General features: G+C 39.1%; 2 protein-coding genes and 1 long non-coding RNA gene across 9 annotated transcripts in view; 1 reads left to right on the top strand and 2 right to left on the bottom strand.

Annotated features, from left to right (window-relative positions):
* Positions 1–19988, bottom strand: part of CACNA1C (calcium voltage-gated channel subunit alpha1 C) — a 1008001-nt gene that overhangs the window by 944882 nt on the left and 43131 nt on the right.
* Positions 12861–16713, bottom strand: LOC144457767 (uncharacterized). Its single transcript, XR_013487252.1, has 2 exons — positions 16537–16713; positions 12861–16014 (listed from the first exon to the last, which is right to left on the bottom strand). It is a non-coding gene; the product is annotated as an uncharacterized LOC144457767 (long non-coding RNA).
* The window catches only part of DCP1B (decapping mRNA 1B), a 101796-nt gene continuing 97770 nt past the window's right edge, over positions 15963–19988 (top strand). For 4 of the 7 annotated variants that reach the window (XR_002327391.2, XM_078156116.1, XM_021001677.2 and 1 more), the window contains exon 1: positions 15964–16140. Coding sequence is in view for 4 of the 7 variants with exons in the window: in XM_078156116.1 (XP_078012242.1) it covers positions 15991–16140 (150 nt within the window). In the remaining 3 variants the exon portion in view is untranslated. Of the gene's footprint in view, positions 16141–16422; positions 16497–19988 lie in introns of those variants that run through there. The other 3 variants (XM_021001678.2, XM_021001681.2, XM_021001680.2) reach the window with 3 other exon arrangements.

Below are 19988 nucleotides of genomic sequence, written 5' to 3'. Positions count from 1 at the left end.
AGCAGAAGTTATTTTTAAAAAATCTGCTTGTCATTAAGGGAATCCCCTATGTGCCAAGTCCAAAAGTCTTGGTTCCACAACTAACATTGAAGTAGGAAATTAAAGTCAAATCTTTTGTCATGAATCTCAAATACATTCAAGATCTTTTATTATAGCAGAATTTTATTGTGATAAATATTACTTACTCAAATTATTTTAGTTCTCATTGCTTCCCCTTCTTTGATTAATTAATTAAATACTTCTAATTCTCTATTCTTTCATGTATATGTATATACATATACCCTTGAGGCATGTTCACCCAGCATTCCAGGCAAAGGCATGGAAGCTTAGGATAGACTTGCTTTCAGAAGCAATACATGGTAGAGAGGACCTCCCTCCTCTCTTCTGCCCTCTCTTCAAAGCATGGGCTGTAAGTTATTTGAGGGTAGATACAATATCTTACATTTCTGTGCATCAGAGTGCCTAACACAGGGTGAGACTATAGTACTTCCAAAAATCCTTCATTTTATGGGATCAGCAGTTTTGACACTGACACAAATTTCTTCTTCACATACCTTAGCAGAATGTCATCATGCATTGCTATGGCGGAAAAAATTAATTACTTGATGACCATCCTTTGGTGATAAGCCTGCTACATTAGCTAGGCTGGTCCTCAAAGGAAAATCTGTCCTTGAAGCCTTTACAGCAGTACCTTCCAGGGTTTGAACTCTATTGGCATAGCTTTCAAAAAATGAGAAAAACTTCCAAACTAAGATAAGAGCCCAGAGTAACTCTTTTGTTCAGTAAAAAATTATTGATTGGTTGGATGGTTTTAAGGACATGGAATGTTTTTAGTGGGCATAGTGGTTAGGACTGGGAAACATTTTTTGACCTAGGAATAACAAAGACAAATATTAGTATTTTCCCTCTTTTGCATCATTAGAGGTGTACCTCCAGATGAAATATTAATAGACTCTTAGCAAGTTAAAGCAAGACAATTTTAGTTCAGCACAATATTTAGCATTTGGTCTCCTTTGAGGCTTGATATGTCAGTTTAAAAAATTAACAGGGAAAAATGATCATAAAGTAAAAAACTAATGCAGTGGGTTATAACAGAAATAATTAGATTTTTTCATACATAGTTATTTTGTTACCGCCTCTGGATCTGCCATGTAAATCATTTTAAATGTACATTTCATCTAGAATAGTGGAACTCAGGGTTAAGATCCACTTTGTATGAAGGACACATGACATGCTTAGCATCAGAGTTTTCAGTGGTTATTAATTCCTCATTTCAACAGTGACAGATTTCTCCTTGTGAATTTATTGTAATAAGAAAAAGAAGGACTGTCTTCCCCTTGTTGAATGAAGACTTATATTCTTCAGGTTTCTGAGTCCATGGAGAGTCCTTAGTTATGCTAGTACCCAAACTTAATATGAATATTAATACAAAATAATAAATAATTTGGTTTCTTTTTTATTTCTTCATTTTCCATAGTCTATATTACCATAATACTGTTGCAATTAGCCAAATGGCATATATGTGTGTGTGTGTGTGTGTGTGTGTATCACATAAAATAACTCATATCCATAGTTTTTAGATATGATCTTATCTCTGTTAGCAAAGTGCCAGAAATAATGCGACTTTATACAAAATCAGTCTATGTTGAAAAGAAATATTTTAGAATTCTTAATTCATGCTAAATAGAGTCTGTATTCGCAGCTACATGACAAAAATACCTCAATACATTCCTATTTGTCTCCTCCTAGTTAAAGGAAAGTAAGACCAACCCTTAGTGTAAGTAAAACAGACCTCAAGGACTAAGTGATGGCTTAAAATAGGAGGAGAAAAAAATAATAGGACTGAGTAAAATACAAACCTATCAGCTATAAATCTAAATGTCTATGGATTAAAATATTTCATAAAATTAAGAAAATGTAAAAATGGTTATGGAAACCAAACAACAATTTGTAGTATACAAAAAGCACAGAGTAAATGAAAATAAAACATTAGAAAAAATTAATTACAGGCAATTTTGAAACACGGGCATTGAAATCATTACTTTAGGTAAGGCAACAATAGAAACTGATAATGTAAAGAGAAATAAGTAGGTAGATTTCATTTTGCTTAAATATATATGCACCAAATTTCAGAGTAAAATTTCCTAAAGAAATGGCTGAATTGCAAAGAATAATTTTTAATAATTTTATAAAATGATAATACTACATTCACAACATACACAATTCTCTCTTAGAGTGAGATAAATATAGAAGATAAATATAGAAGAAAATACATAGCTGAACAGAGTATAGAAAAAATAAAATTAAAAGAGCTTTGATGATTATTATATGGGAATATAAAGATATATAGACATATATTTCCAACATTATTACCAAGTTGATAATGTGCCAGAGCATAAAGAAATATAAAAAAAGGAAATAATACATTTAAGACTATAGCCTAGTAAAAATAATTAATAAATAATATAAATAAATAAATAATATGAATAAAATAATTAATAAGAGCATTAAGAACAAAAGATTAGAGATTTAGTAACCTAAATGGAGATTTAGTAAAAACATCCTAATAAATGAACAAAGAACAAATACGAGAAACAATAATTATCCTGAAGAGGATAATTATGCGTCAACATATCAAAATTTTGGGGGATGTACCTAAAGCAGTCCTTAGGGGAAAATGAATGTTTTTGAAATATTGAATTAAGAGGAAAAGATTGTTATATTTTTAAAACTTAGAAAATCAACAAGTTAATAATATAAAAACAAATACAAAAGAAGACTTTTTAATTAAAGGAAGAAATAACAAGAATTGAAAATTAAAAGACTACTGAAGTGATAAAAGAGTTCAGTTTTTTTTTCAAGATTGGCAAAATCAATAAATCATTAGCCAACTTGGGACGGGGAAAGAAAATCACATCTCCAAAAGAAAACATTTTAAATGCATTTAGCATACCACAGCACCATATTATAAAATTATTCATTATGATCAAATTGGATTTATAACAGGAACAAACAGATTGTTCAACATTTCAAAACAATTAGCACAACTAACCACATAAATAATACTAGCTAGAGAAAAAACAGACATGAATCCATCAGCAGACGCAGGAAAAATTTTCAACAAAATATAATGCTCATTGTGAAGAGTAACTTATAGGTTCAGGAGAACAAATGTCCTTTGTGTAAACCATCATCCAGGGAGTCAGGACAGTGTCATTTTGGACCACGAGTCGTAGCATAGTACAGTAGAAAGATCAGTGGCTCTGGAATAAGATGGGCTGGGTTCAAACCTTGCTTTTGATCCTTACTATCTGTATGACCTTAGGAAAGGCATTAGCTTCCTATGCCTTAGTTTCCTCATCTGTAAAATGAGAGGGTTGGAATCTATATCCCAACATCTCGTGGTTTCCCTAACCTCTTTCCCCTACAACCTATTGCCTTATAGGTCCACTACAAATCTCTATTTTTCTAATCTCAGTGATTGCAGAACAGGTGCTGAACTGCATTAGTAGAGAGAGTTTCCTCCCTGGGAATATGCAAAAAAAAAAGTAGTTTCTTACAGTAAGGCAATCCCTTTGTTCTTCCCCAGTTGTTTATTATATTCTCCACAAAGAGTATTCGAAACTTTTTCTTCTTTTCTCAAGCCTGCCACACTACTTTCTCCTTTTCCATTTCACCACACCTCAGACTTTACTGAGAAAAAGAGGCAATTTGCAATAAATTTCTCTTCTCCTCTTCTCCCCTTTCTTATATCTCAAAACCCTTTGGCATCATCTCCCCTTCCCATTATCCCCTTTACTCCAATCTCTGATAGAAAGGTACTTCTTAACAATTCCATAGCTTGTACCCTTGATCCCATCTTTCCTCTCTCCTTCATATTATCCTCACAATTATGATCTCTCTCTCTCTCTCTCTCTCTCTCTCTCTCTCTCTCTCTCTCTCTCTCTCTCTCTCTCTCTGTGTGTGTGTGTGTGTGTGTGTGTGCGTGCGTGTGTGCCTAATTCTCTCTAATTTTCAATTTCTCTCTATCTCTTAGCTCCTTTACTGCTCCTTACAAAAATGATTAATCATGTTTCTACCAATTTAAAAAACTTTTATTCTAGGGGCAGCTAGGTGGCGCAGTGGATGGAGCACCAGCCCTGAAGTCAGGAGTTCAAATCTGGCCCCCAACCAAACACTTGACACTTACTAGCTGTGCAACACTGGGCAAGTCACTTAACCCCAAGTGCCTTTAAAAAAATGAATAAAATAAAAGAGAATAACTTACCCAGTAAACCTCAGTATAACCCTATAACAGAAAAAAATGAAACAAAAGACTTCCAAGAATTCCTGATGAAAGGACCAAAGTTATGCAGATACTTCAAAGTTCAAACACAGGATTAAAAGAATCATAAAAAGGTAAATATGAACAATCATAAGAAATTAAACAAGGATAAATTGACTTTTTAAAAAATTTATTGTTTTATTCTTCGTGCAGCTAGTTGTGGGTGCCAGTCCTGGCGTCAGGAAGATCTGAGTTGAAATCCAGCCTCAGACATTTACTAGCTATGTGACCCTGGGCAAGTGACTTAACCCTGTTTGCCTCAGTTTCCTTATCTGTAAAAGGAGCCAGAGAAGGAAATGGCAAACCATTCCAGTATCTTTGTCAAGAAAACCATAAATGGGGACACAGAGTGAAAAACAACAGAACAACAACAAATTGCTTATATTCTAATATGTGGAGATGACACATGTGTTCCCTCTGAGTCCTATCATTGTCAGGGATCATAGAAAGAATCTAATTAGAGATAAGACCTAGAAGTGGTTCTGTTATGTCTTGATGATATTAAAAGAATGGAAAAAGAGAGGAAGAGGAATTGAGGGAAGAGAAAGAAAGAAGTTTAGGGAACATTATCTCATATAATCAGGGTGTGCAAGTAGACATCTACACAAACAAGGGGTTGGGATATAGCTGACACTTGGACCTCAGTCTCATTTGAACTGGTCAAAGGAGAGAAGAATTCAAACACACACACATACAGAGAGAGAGAGAGAGAGAGAGAGAGAGAGAGAGAGAGAGAGAGAGAGAGAGAGAGAGAGAGGTGGAAACAGAAGTACATTTTACTTAACAGGAAAAGAAGAAAAGGGTGCCAAGGGTCCATATTCATTGTTCGGGACAATAGGTATTCTTCATCCATTTGATTGCTTCTGTGTGGATAGTTAGGCTAAATTCTTTTGAGTGGTTATAGATCTCATCCATGAGACTCAACTATATTTCTTAGATTGATGAAATGAACACAATGCCATCCACAAGCAGAAGCATCAGGAGGAACTCTTTATCTATAGTGAATCCCTCTTTTTGAGTTTGGTTTCCTTTATGACAATAGCAAATACCTTTGCTTTGCAAGCACATGTCACCCTGTTTTATGCTTCTCCTGTTGTTAGTGATCAGAAGGTTACTGAACAAATTACTTTCTGTTATCAAAACTTTTAAGGAATCTTGCACAATTTTGATATATCCTTAGTCTAGTGAATATAGAATTGGCCTGGGAATCGGGTTTAAGTCCTACTTCTGACATATACTAACAGCATGATCCTGGGTAAGTCACAACTTTTCAGTACCCTCAGCACCTTTCTAAGACTATCAGTTGCAGAGAAGTACTGATCTTCATTGGTAGGAGTGGCATTTTGCACTACTGCTTCAAATGCTTTTTATAGTCAACAAACAATAAGCCCTTTGGGATCCTGATTCTCTACATTTTTCAAGTCAAGTTAAATCAACAAACAACTATAAGCATTGACTATGTACCAGACATTGTACTAAACTTTGAGTCGAGTGTATGAGAATAAAGTACAATATAGAAAATCAAATATAAAAAGTCTTCTTGTTCCCTGTTAATACAACTATGAAAGATGCTTTCAATATATATATATATATATATATATATATATATATATATCTTTATATATATATATCTTATATATATATATATCTTTATATATATATATATCTTTATATATATATATATCTATATATATATATCTTTATCTATATATATATCTTTATATATATATATATACAGATATTCTCATAATAATAGCAATAAATCTATCAATAACCCTTTAAGTCCCCACTATCTGCCAGGTAAAATGATAATGATAAATGATAATTTTTTAAAAATAATAGTAATAGTAATACTAGTAGCAGTAACAATAACAATAATAATAAAAATAATAACTCCCCCAACACTCAACCCATCACCTATATTATATAAGAAGAGAGGCATAGCAAAGTAAGGGAATAAGAGCCAGGGTGATGAACTGCAAGGGTCTCTATGTGTCCTGACATGGCTACATCAGCTGTGAAGTCATAGCAGAATCTTTGAAATTCTGTCCAGTGGAGCTCTGGGAATACCACTGTTTGAATTAGTGCCACACAGAACCACCTCTATGACTCTGAGAAAGAGGAAGCATGGCCTATGGTGGTAGGCTGGCCCATTAGGAAGATCAGCTTGGCAGCAAGAATAGCTAGGTGAGTGGTGTACTTTCAAGTCTGGTACCACAAGAAGATAAAATATATCAGAAATACGAATACTCCATCTGCTGGAAATGCTTCACTGAAGACACTATTAAATACTAAAGCAGGCAAACCCAAGTGCTCCTAGAGTGGTCTGAAGACGTGAATATCTGCATTATGCATCTGTATTATGGAGACCTGTGCACTCCATGGAGCATGAGCTGAATTCCCCTGGCAACTTCCAGAGAAGAATCAGTAGACCTTAAAAAAGAGGTGATTTCTTTTCCTTCAATTCAATATGGGTCAAGTAACTTTGCTTCCCTTTGTTTCCCATGTGTGGCTAAGGAAGAACTGCTGTTCCCCCACCCTGGCAGAAATGGCAAATTGTGAACATATGGCCGCTAAAGCACAGTGTTTAGGTGAGCCTCCCCTCCTTTTGGCAAGACCGTAAGCATGTAAAAAACTAACATTTAAATAGTTTTCCCTGGGGCTCCGGTGTGGGGGAGTAAAAAGCCAGAAAGTATAAGAAAAAAATGACTTGACACCTCTCTGTAGAAACCCGGCTCCCCTAAAATTGAACCCTGTCTGCATGCAAGGGTTCAGAGCTGAAGGGGGCTCCTTGGTGGAGAAAGTGAGTACCCTTCCTCCCCTTCGGCCCAGATGCAACAATGGCTCATATTATTTTACTTAGGGGACTTTATTTAGGATCTAAGAGGCTGATTCCAATCAATGTCCAGGGATTAATCCTTTTTTTAATTCTATGTGGGATACTCTGAGCTCATCTATTTTTGTTTGCTTGCTTTTTGAACTAGGCCCGCTTGTTTATGGTAGTGGGATTTTGGCATTCCTTTTAGATTGTCCTAAGAATGCGAAGGGGTCCACTGGGGAAATTTTAGTTGTCTTATGTGTTCAAGGGACCCAGAAGAAATTTTTTATCCAGGCCTCCAATTGAATCACTCAGTGTATTCCAGGGCTCCGTGGAGAAATTTCAGGTACACTATGTATTGCAGGAGGGACCCAGAGGAATTTTCACCCAGGACAATTTGGTTGAATACTTCTTTCTTCTCCAGTAAGCAGGTAGGACTTTCCCTACTACTTTTCAGCTTCCTTTTTAGATGTTGTCTTCCCATTAGAATTAAAATTCCATTAGCTTTAGAATGTAAGGTGCTTGAGGGCATTGTGCTTATATTTATATTCTCAGTGATCACTACGGTGTTTATCAGAAAGGTTTTAATAAATGCCTGTTGACTGACTGAGTGCATCACAGGTCTCTAATCCTTTCTGAGAAAGAAAGCTCTACATATGCTGAGAATTTATTTGCGATTTGAGTTTCCCCCTGAGGGGAAGTTTGGGTTTATTTTTTTCCTTTTTTTTATTTTTCATTTTTGTTAGCTGGTTTTTTTATTTGAATTGTTTTTTTCTATTTGATTGTGTTGGGACACGCCCTCATATAAGCCGGCAGTAATCTATAGGAATTTTGTAAAATGATGTTTGCAGAATTTGTATAACTTTGTATCTGGTGGGGATAACAATCTGCAAACCCACCAGCTGTGGTAAATTTGGTACCTCCATAGAGATATTTTGGGATCGTCTAAGAACTATGCTGAATGGGATTGTTTGGGACTCTTTTTACATAGTATTTAGGAGGCCATTAAGAGCTGTGCTACATGGACTTTACTGAGATTCTTTTGTGACTGGAACTATGGGAAGAACTTGAAAAGACAATACTTTAACCTCAGACCCCAGAGAACTTTCTAGGTGTCATCCTTGTCTCCTCACTATCTCTCACCACCCCACCACCCCATATCCAATCTGTTGACAAGACCTGTCAATTTCATCTTTGCAACATCTCTCAAATATGCTTCTTTCTCTCCTCTAATAGGCACCACCCTGGTGCAAGCCTTCTTCCCCTCACACCTGGGCTATTGCAATAGCCTGCTGGTGGGTCTCTCTGCTACAAATCACTCTCCACTCCAGATAAGGACAAATGTGCTAACCACACCCCAGTCTATTTAACTAGGGGGGAAGACCTGAAGGGGAGATACCCTTCAGGGAGCATGTATGATAACGAGCTTATGGGGTTATCCTTTGGAGTGCACAGGGAGTTTCCCTGGCAATCTTTAGAACAAGACTCAGCACTGAAGGAATTGTACTTAGCAATGACAAAACAATCTGCCAGTCAGCAGAAAGAGCCAACTTCTCAAGTGTCTGCCCTCTGTCTCAGTCAATCAGAAAATAAACATTATTAAGCACATATTATGTGCCAGGTATAGTACTCTACAAGAGGGATATAAAGAAAGACAGCTTTTGCCTTCAAAGAGCTCACAATCTAATGGGGAAGGCAACGTACAAATACCTATGTGCAAACAAACTACAGAAAGGATAAATAGGAAATACTCGACAGAAGGAAGGCACTAGAATTAAGAAGGTTTGGGAAAGCTTTCTGTAGAAGATGTGGCTCACAAAAAAATCCAGTCTTCAACAAAGGAAAACTGAGGCAGAGCTCCCAGCACATGTCAATTTATTAGGGACACCAGTGGTGTCTCTGCAGTCTAGGATCCCTCTGCTTGAGGGAAATTTTCTTTTATAGTGATTGAGGGAGTACCAAAAAATAGAATGAGGCTGTACAATTCTTTGATTGGTCAATTCCAGAAGGGGGAGACCCACATAATTGGAGAAAGTGGAACTTCCATATTTGGCCAAAGGAAGAAACTCCCATATTTGCCCAAGGGAGATGCCCCTCAAATACCACTATTTAGTCAGTGACTGGGCAACGGGGCTCTGGGACTTTCCACAAGCATCTTATGAATATCAGGTGCAAAAGAACAAAATAAAAGGGGAAACTGGTTTTCGGGGACAAAGCAGCACATTCATAGGAGTGGGGGTATGTGTGGGTACAGCAAGTCCCTATCTCTATCCCTAACACAGGTTAATATAGGCCTAAATAACCACAGGTATAGTATACAAATATCTTATACGTCATTTAAAAGCAGCATAATCATCAGTACATGGATATTATCGGCTACACATGGTGTGTTAATCCAATCTATATGATTCTTATTCTAACAATTAAATTTAATTCTATCCCATTTGTCTTACTTATAGACAATCACTGATACCCATAAATCACAATGAACTGAGTAAATACTGATCCAATTGAGTAGGGGCATCAAAATAATTCCCACAAGGATAGTATTACAGGTATGACTTAAAGGAAGTCAGAGAAGACAAATGGCAGAGATGAAGAGGGATAACATTCCAGGCAGAGGGATATCCAGTGAAAATGCCCAGAGCTGAGAGATAGAGTAACCAGTTTGAGGAACAGCAATGGGGCCAGCATCACTGAATTGAGTAAATGGAGAGTCATGAGGTATTAAGAACCCTGGAAAGGTGAGGGGGTGGGTGGAGGAACAGGTCTTGGAGGACTTTGAATGCCAACCAATATTTTCTATTTGATCCTGGAGGTCATAGAAAGCCATTGGAGTTGATTGAATAAGGGAGTGACATTGTTTAGTAAGATCATTTTGATCGATGAGTAGAAAGCAAACTGGAGTGGAAAGTGACCCCCAGCAGGCTACTGTAATAGCTCAATACTGTGAGGGGATGAGGGCTTGCACCAGGGTGGTGGCAATATCAGAGGAGAGAAGGAAGTATATTTGAGAGATGTTGCAAAGATGAAATTGACAGGCCTTGTCAACAGATTGGATATGGGGTGGGGAGTGGTGAGAGATAGTGAGGAGTCAAGGATGACATCTAGATTGAAAGTTCTGAGAGGATTGGTGGTACCCTCAACAGTAATAGAAAAGTGTGGAAGTGGAGAGGGTTTGGAGAAAGATAATGAGTTCAGTTTGAACATGCTGAGTTTAAGATGTCTACAGGACATCTAGTTCAAGATATCGAATATTTGGAGATGTAAGATTGGAAGTCAGCAGAGAGGTCATGGCAAGATAAGAAGATTTGAGAATAGAGATGATAATTGAAACCACAGGAGCTGACCACTAGGTGAAACAGTATAAAAGTAGAAGAGAAGAGGGCCTAAAACAGAACCCCTCGGAATACCTATGGTTGGCAGGCGAGACCTGGATGAAGATTCCGCAAAGGAGACAGGGAATGGGGCATTCTGAATGGTAGAAGGAGAAAGGAGAGAGCAGTGTCACAAAAACTTTTAGACGAAAGTATGGGGGCAGCTAGGTGGCGCAGTGGATAGAGCACCAGCCCAGAAATCAGGAGGACTTGAGTTCAAATCTGGCCTCAGACCAAATATTTGACACTTACTAGCTGTGTGACCCCAGGCAAGTCACTTAATCCCAATTGCCTAAACAAAAAGAAGAAGAAGAAGAAGAAGAAGAAGAAGAAGGAGAAGAAGAAGAAGAAGAAGAAGAAGAAGGAGAAGAAGAAGAAAGTATAAAGGAAAAGAGAGTGATCAACAGTGTCAAAGGCTGCAGAGAGGTCAAGAAGAATGAAAAGGTCATTGGGTTTGGCAACTAAGAAATCACTAGTTACTTTGGAAAGAGCAGTTTCAGTGGAATGATTGTTATCAGAAAGCAGATTGTAGAGAGTTAAGGAGATAGAGGAGAGGAAGAGGAGGCATCTTTATTGCCTTCTCAAGTTCAGTCATAAAAGGGAGGAAAGATACGAGACAAAAGCTAGCAGAGATAGATAAAGTAAAGATTTTTTGAGGATTTTCAGGCAACTTGGGCACATTGGTAGACAGTAAGGAAGCAGCCAGGAGTCAGAAAGAGACTGAAGACAAGTGAGACAGTGGGGATGATGGAGGGGGCAATGTACTGGAGGAGATGAGATAAAATGGGATTACTTGTGCACACAGAAGTTTACTTTGATAAGAAGATGGGCTGGGGTACAGTCAAGATGTCGGATTAAAGGCAGGGGCTCACCTGAGCTCTCCCTCAAAACCCTCCAAATATCTTTTTAAAATGACTTTAAACAAATTCTAGAGCAGAAGAACCCACAAAAAGTCAGAATGAAACAAATTTCCAGCCCAAAAGAGTCTGGATGGTTGACAGGAAAGGTCTGTTGCACTGGGGTGAGAGAGGCATGCAGTTCAGCACTGGCCAGGCCAGCACAACCCAGGTCCTAGCAAACTTAGCGCAGGCTTCATGGTGACTGAATCACTGACAGCTTTGGGAGTTTCCAAACTTCTCAGCCCACAGATGCCAAAGACAACTTAGAAGTCAGCAGGAAAGGTCTGTTGGACTTGGGTGAAAGTGGAACACAGTCCAGCTCAGGCCACGCCAGCACAGCCACAGCCCCAAGCAAACCAGGATCAGGCCTTGGGAGTAACTGCATCAGCAGCAGTTGCTTCCAGAGCTCTCAACCCGTAAATAGTAAGGGGGCTGAACAACTGGTCAGAAGAAGATCACAGGGGCCTCTTTGCTAGCACTAAGGCGGGACTCTGTTGCTTTGCCCATAATTGGCTCTCCAGTCCTGGGTGGCAGTCCTGGGGCAAGGAGGAACACTAGCATACCAGAGCTTGCAGCCACATTGGAGTAGGGATCATTCTGACAGTCCCAGCACAGAAAAGAGTACTTGTGGTCTCTCACAGACCAGAGCATAGGCCAGGAGAGGAGTAAACACCTCTCCTTAGATCATACCACCCTGGAAGAACTGAAAACTTGTAGGTCACTAGAAGTATCTCTGAAAACAGCTGCACAAAACCCCTGAAGCTTGGCACAGTTCACCCTCCACACTGGAAGTGGAGCCCTACCTTAATAAAGATGTAAAAATCAAGTAATAGGCTGGGAACATGAGCAGGCAGCAGAAAAATACTCTGACCATAGAAACTTCCTTTGGTGATAAGGAAGATCAAAACACATACTCAGAAGGAGACAACAGAGTCAAACTCCTACATTCAAAACTTCCAAGAAGAATATGAATTGGTCTCAGGCCATGGAATAGCTCAAAAAGGGTTTTGAAAATCAAGTAAGAGAGGTAGAAGAAAAGAGGGAAGAGAAATGAGAGTGATGCAAGAAAATTATGAAAAATGAGTCAACATCTTGGTAAAGGAGCCACAAAAAAATACTGAAGAAAAGAATACCTTGAAAAACAGACTAGTTACCATTTGGTAAAAGAAGTCCAAAAAGCCAATGAGGAGAAGAATGCCTTTAAAAAGCAGAACTGGACAAATGGAAAAGGAGGTTGGTCCAAAAGTTCACTGAAGAAAATAATTCCTAAAAATTAGAATGGAGCAAATGGAAGCTAATGACTTTATGACAAATCAAGAAACAATAAAACAAAACCAAAAAAAAAAATTAAAACAATGTGAGACAATGCGAAATGTCTCATTGGAAAAACAACTGACCAGGAAAATAGATCCGGGAGAGGTAATTTGTAAATTACTGGACTACCTGAAAGCCATGATCAAAAAAAAGAGCCTAGATATCATCTTTCAAGAAATTATCAAGGAAAACTATCCTGATAGTATAGAACCAGAGGGTAAAATAGAAATCCAAAGAATCCACTGATCACCTCCTGAATGAGATCCTAAAATGAAAATTGCCTGGGATAGTATATATTTATTTATTATTTATTTATTTTTTAGTTTTAAGGTAATTGGGGTTAAGTGACTTGCCCAGGGTCACACAGCTGGTAAGTGTTAAGTGTTTGGTCTGAGGCCACATTTGAACTCAGGTCTTCCTGACTTCAAGGCCAGTGCTCTATCCACTGAGCCACCTAGCTGCCCCTTGCCTGGAATATTATAGCCAAATTCCAGATTTCCCAGGTCAAAGAGAAAATATTGCAAGCAGCCAGAAAGAAACAATTCAAGTATTGTGGAAACATAATCAGGATAACACAAGGTTTAGCAGCTTTTACATTAAAGGATTGGAGGGCTTGGAATATGATATTCCAGAGGCCAAAGAAACTAGGATTACAACCAAGAATCACCTACCCAGTAAAACTGAGTATAATCCTTCAGGGGGAAAAATGGATATTTGATGAGATAGAGGAATTTCAAGCATTCTTGAGAAAAGACCAGAACTAAATAAGAGAATCTGACTTTCAAATACAGGACTCAAGAGAAACATGAAAAGGTAACCAGGAAAGAGAAAGCATAAGGGACTTAGTAGAGTTACACTGTTTACATTCCTACATGGAAAGATGATAATTTGTAACTCATAAGACCTTTCTCATTATTAGGGTAGTTAGAAGGAGTATACATTGACAGAGGGCACAGGTGTGAGTTGAATATGAAGGGATGATACCTAAAAAATAAAATTAAAGGGTGAAAGAGGAATGTACTGGGAGAAAGGGAAAGGGAGAAGTAGAATGAGGCAAATTAATTCACATAAAAGAGGCAAGAAAAAGCTTCTGCATGGAGGGGAAGAGGGGGGAGGTGAGGGGAAGTGAATGAACCTAACTCTCATCAGAATTGGCTCAAAGAGGGAATAACATACATACTCAATTGGATATAGACATCTATCTTACCCTACAGGAAAGTAGGGTAGGGAAGGGGGATAAGAGAAGGGGAGGGGTAATAGAAAGAAGGGCAGACTGAGGGAGGGGACAGTCAGAAGCAAAACACTTTTGAGGAAGGACAGGGTGAAAGGAGAAAGAGAATAAAATAAACAGGAGGGGGAATAGGATGGAAGAAAATACAGTTAATCTTTTACAACATGACTATTATGGAAATGTTCTGCATGACTACACATGTATAACCTACATCAAATTGTTTGCCTTCTCAAGCAGGGTGGGGATGGGGAGGGAGGAAGGGAGAGAATTTAGAACTCAAAGCTGTAAAAATAAATGTCAAAATTGTTTTTACATGTAACTCAGGAAAAATAAGATACTAAAGGAAAAAAAAGATGGGCTACCTTATCATGTGAGACAGAGATAGTGGCAGAAGTAGTGGATATAGTGGCAGAAGGCATCTGGGTGATATGAGACAAGAGAATGGGAGAAGGAGCTAATCTCAGTGAATGGCCTCAATTTTTTTGTAAAATATGAGACAAAGTTCTTAGCTAAGGGGTGTGGGCTCAGGGAGAAGTCTTTATAAGGTTTAAGAAGGGCTGAAAAGTTTTGGAAGAGCCATGCTAGTGAATTGTTAATTAGGGAGGTGTAAAAGGATTGCCTAGTAGCAGTGAGGACCCAGTTGGGGTTATGTAACATATATTTGTAGTGGCCCCAGGTGACATGGTTTCAAGTTTTGTGATTTCCTCCAGCTTCATATAGCAGCATGTGTGTAGGAGTGAATAGTGGGAGTGATCCAAAGCTGAGGCTTGGCAAATTTGTGATGAGATAAGGGACTACTCTTTTATGAGAAGTGGCTGAGTGGGTTAGTGTAAGATAAGGATTGCCTTCCCCCTTGAGAGTGATCAGAGGAAAGAGCTTTCATTCTGAACCCAGATCTGTACATGTAGGCTAGATATATTTGAGGGGTGAGCTATAATCCCAAGTCTGGACCACTTCTGCAGAGAGTAGGAAAGAAGCCATGCCAACACCACCAGCAGTGTAGCTGGAAGGAAGGGCAGGCAAGGTCCAATATCTCTGAGACTGTATGATCTCTCCTCCAGTGTTCAAAAGAGGCATAGGGATAGAATTATATCTCTAGTCCACCATTTAAAAATCCATGCCTTTGCCTCTTGGGCAGTCTCTCACAAGATCCTCTCTTAAAGTGTTTTCAAAGAATGGAAGTAATTCCTTTTCACTGATACTGAGTGTTGTGCTCAGAGTTGCCTCAGCCCATCTAGGGAAATTTAAGAAAGAACAGCAATAACTAATTAAGGTGCTCAAGGATTGATGGCTTCATAAGGAAGGTGGTAACTGAGAAGGGGCCTGAAGGAGGATAAAAGATCTGGAATACAGAGGTAAGGGTGGCATCCATTGGAGACATGAAGGTACAAGTATTGCAAATCGATTCACCTCTGAGTTGGAGAATAGCAACTTTGCTGTTTGAGAATTCAGCTGGAAAGAGGAGCAGGATCAGGGAACCCAGCTGTCTAGTCTGCCTAGAGACTAATGGAAAAAATAAGGCCAATTGAAAAGGTGGGAACATTTCTGCTTTGATTTCACAATGATGCAGGGGTAGATTGCACATTTGGTAACAGATAAAGAACTCACAATCATCTTTATATTGCCACTAATGACTTGAAAAGAGTTATAAGAGGCTTAATTGCTGGCGTCTCAACTAGATCCTGGCAAAGGCCTTTTAAAAGTGAAAGAAGGAAGCAACGCTGAACCAGGAGCCGAAAGGCCAGGCTAAAGCAGAGATGAATGATGTGGCCGAGTCTAGACCTGTTGTTGCCCATGGTTACAAAATCCCCAAAGGAAAATATGCCGGTGTCGATTAGCGATGTCTGCCGCGGGAATCCTTGAGGAGAGGGAAGGACCACCGGCTCGTTTCGCCTGCCCCTGGAGCACTGTATCGAGGGCCTGGTTTCCTCTCTCTCTTTTTAGAATGTGGGGAAGTTCGCGCTTCTCGGCGCTCGATTGGCCGCGTCTGTCAGGTCCACGGTGTTGATGTCCGGGAGGGAGGGAAGATGGCGGCGGTAGCTGCTGGTGGCCTAGTGGGCAAGGGACGGGACATCAGTTTGGCGGCCCTGCAGCGCCACGACCCCTATATCAACCGCATAGTGGACGTGGCTAGCCAGGTGGCCCTGTACACTTTCGGCCATCGGGCCAACGAGTGGGTGCGTGAGGCCGCGCCGGGGCGGCCAAGGCCGACTTGGGCTGGGGGAGGGGGCCGGGCCTGCGCGTCCAGAACCGGGGCCGGGGCCGCGATCCTCGCTGGGACTAGAGGCCTGAGGCCGGCGGGCGGGGGCGGCGGAAGGGACGGAGCTAGCCGACGACCTAGACCCCCGGGGCGGGGCGAGACGGGGGGCGGGGTAGACAGGCCAGGGTGGGGGAGGGGCTGCCCTCCCAATGCGGGGGCGGGGCGGGACCAGCCCTCCCAGCGTCAGGACCCGGGCCTGAGACCCCTAGAAAGAGTTTGATGGGAGCAAAGCGCATACAGTAGCCCCAGGCTGAGCGAACACTCCCTGCCAAGGTAGGGGAATATTTAAAAAATTAACTTTTAAAGTACTTACTGAGTGCCAGCTGAAGACATAGCCTGGTGAATAGTCTTGTTTGGGGATACAAAGAAGAACTGGACTAGATCCCAGCCCCAAAGTACAAGTAGGAGAAGGATAAAATTGAGGGAGAAGCCTGTACTGTCTTTATTTCTCTGGTCAGGAGAAATCAAACTTGCAGGAAGTTTGATTGCTGCGAAGCTAGCGAGGAAGCTGACAAGTGGAACGAGAAATGAAAAGAGGGCTTGAAGTCAGCAAGATCTGGGTTCAGATTCCAGCAAGAGGAATACTTACTAGCTGTGTGAACCTTGGCAAGCCACATAAACTCTGAACCTGTTTCCTCAATAAAACTGGGGATAATCATTGTCAGATGAGTAGGTAGTTACAGGTGTTGTTATCATCTATTTTTACACATGAAGAAGCCAAGTCCCAACATTATTGGCTGAGTCAGAAAGGACTTTAAAGCTTACAGTAGGTATTCGATAAATATTTCTTGAATTTGTTAAATTTTTTACTGGGTTACTGGACTGTAGGTAAGAGGAATTCTGTAGATATACAGTTACTTAGATTTAGTAAAGTGTTTCACACAGTATCTCATGCTCTTGTGGAAAAGGTCAAGAAATGTAATCTAGGCATGGCCTGCTTAAAAAGTCTTTAGTGAAGTGCTCCAGGGATCTGTCCTTGGTTCTGTTCTTTAAATTGTTTTTCACTCACTTGGATAAAGGCATAAATGACAAGGTTATCAAATTTTCAGATGAGACAAAACTGAGAATTAAACACATCAAATGAGAGTCAGGATTCAAAAAGAACTTGGTGGTCTAGAGCATAGGGCTGAATCTAGTAAGATGAAATTGAATAGGGATAAATGTGAAGTTTTCCGCTTGAATTGCAAAAATGAACCTCACAAATTTAAGATGGAGGAGGTGTAAATAGAGAGCTATCCAAAATTGCACTGAGATTCTGTATATGTAAGGGGAAAGAGTTGATTCCCCCTGATTTAATATCTTTTTGTAAAGGCTGGAGAGCACTTGGTGGATATGATTTAAAAGGGGATTGTTTTTTTCAGTTATAGTTATGGACTAGGTAGCCTTTAAGGTCCCTTGTGATTCTGAGTTTCTGTGAAATTTCTCCACTCCCGTCCTCCAGCATATAATCTATTTTTGCCTGAGACAGTAGTTGCCATCTTCTGACTGTAAGGTCAGTGCTCTTCCATTATGCCACAAGTATTTCTAGGTAGAAGAATGAAGGTAAGAAGAAAAGACAGGATAAGACTTTTAAGGTATGGAGGGAGAGAAAGTTGGATATTTAAAGTGGAGGAGGTGTTGAAGCCATGCTAGTTGGTCTAAATGAGATAAGTTGTATCCTTTTCACTTTGGAACTGAATGATTTGGGTGCCAAGTATTCCTTGAGTTGATAACAAGTTTCCTGACAGTTGGGAGAGAGGATGAGATAATTAAGATAATATCATCTGTTGAAAATAGAGCTGCCTTTTGCTGCTTTTTGAACAAATTGCCTTCAAATAATACGTAATTCATATAGCAAATGGTCATTCTCTTAAAGTATTTAAAATTCTTGCAACTGAAAGAAAAAAAAATAGTTTAGCTATAAATGATCTCAGCATATGATCAATGGGAGTTCATAACAGTTACCGCTGCTGTCACTAACTTCTGCCACTGTGGAGCCTTTGAACCTTTTGAATATGAAGCTAGGGAAAATATAGGGAAAATACTTGAGAGATAAAGAAAGAAAGTTTGCAATAAGACAGGTGGATGCCCAGAGAGCCAGTTACTGCTGCAATTAAAATAAATGAGGACTGACCTAACTAAACAAGAAGAGAAGTAGGGACTGGGTAGGAAGGATGAGCAAAGAATGAAGTTCTGTTAGAGAGGGAAATGAATGCTTGGGCATTGTTAAAAACGTGGAATTTCCCTCCTTCCCCCTTAAAAGATATGTCATGGCTGGAATAGGATATATACGGCAAGATTTGCTCCCAATTGCCAAGAAAGCCTGTATCACACAAATATCTATGCAGCATTGAGTGGTATACTGTGATGTTTTTTTTCCCAGTTCTGGTCATTTTCTTTTAGGACTACTCATTGTTGCTCAGAGATTTAATCCCAGTGTCTCATCATTTGAACCTTCAATGACTATTGACATAAGTTAAAGTTATGTGAAAAGTCTTAGATATTTTAGTTTTGATGTCTGATAAGTCCCAATAGTTTGTAAAACAACACAAAAATTTATTCTGTAGTTTAGTATTTTTATTTTGAATTGCTTAGTATTTTAACACAATTTGGCTTTTGTAATAAAGTTCAGTTAAAAAGATTAGATGCCATACTTTAACTTGAAATCAAAACCCATTGAAACAAAGGTAAGCTCTTCCTAGATGTTACAGAATTTTGGTTTTGTTTTTTTTTTGGCTGGGCAATGGAGTTAAGTGACTTGCCCAGGGTTACACGGCTAGTAAGGGTCAAGTGTCTGAAGCTGGATTTGAACTCGGGTCCTCCTGATCCAAGACCAGAGCTCTATTCACTTTGACAGCTAGCTGCCCAGAATTCTGTTTTAAATAAAGTATTTCCTCTCACCATGAAGTTCACTAAGTTCACTAAAAGAGTATTTTGCCTTCTGCAGATTTGTGTCCTTTGAACTTACTCTCAAAGTCTGAGTGATGTAACTTAGTTATTTTCCCCTTTCCATGGGGGAAAAAACAGGCATATAGTAATAAAATAATTAGCCCAATCCTGGCAAGTCACCCACCTTTGCTACTGAAACAGTTCTGCATTACTCATACTTTATATCTATATCTGTATCTATATATATATCAAGCCAGTTAAATTCTCAGTTATATTTATAATTCAGAATAACAACATGAGAAAGAGAATGTTGCCGGAAGAACCATAACTTTTGTATTTCCTAACTCTCTAATTAGAGTTTGTAACACTTAATATTGCATTACCCATAGGAAGTACTTAATAAATCCTTGTTGATTACAGCAACTTTAAAAAATTAATTTATTCATAAAAAGTAAAAGAAAACAAGTAAAAAAAAAGTTGGTTTGCCTACACATATAAATATCTTGCTTCGACTTTTCCATGACAAGATATCTAAAGGCAGATATTGTAGCTGAGGTAAATATTTTTGGACTGGAAACTGTAGTTCTGACATGAAATTTTACAGGGTCTCATTCTAAACTTAAATCTGTTAGCTATCTTGTCTTTCTACTTGCTTTAGACCTCTTGGCTATATAACGGATGCAACCAATTACTTTTAGCAGAATGACTAGATGACTGAATAGTTGTAGGTACTCTGTAGGGGAACAGAGGTAATCAGATCATTTTAACCAATAATCAATCTGTAAACATTTATTAAGTGCCTGCTGTGTTCCAGGCATGGGGCAGCTAGATGACTCAGTGGATAGAGTGTTGGGCCTGGAGTCAACTTCCATAGTTCCAATCTGGCCTCAGATACTT

This window comes from Phascolarctos cinereus, unplaced genomic scaffold, assembly GCF_003287225.1.
Source record: "Phascolarctos cinereus isolate Bilbo 61053 unplaced genomic scaffold, phaCin_HiC Scaffold_1;HRSCAF=81, whole genome shotgun sequence".
NCBI lineage: Eukaryota > Metazoa > Chordata > Mammalia > Diprotodontia > Phascolarctidae > Phascolarctos > Phascolarctos cinereus.
Note: the sequence above shows the minus strand (reverse complement) of the source record. Positions and strands in the feature narration are given on the sequence as shown.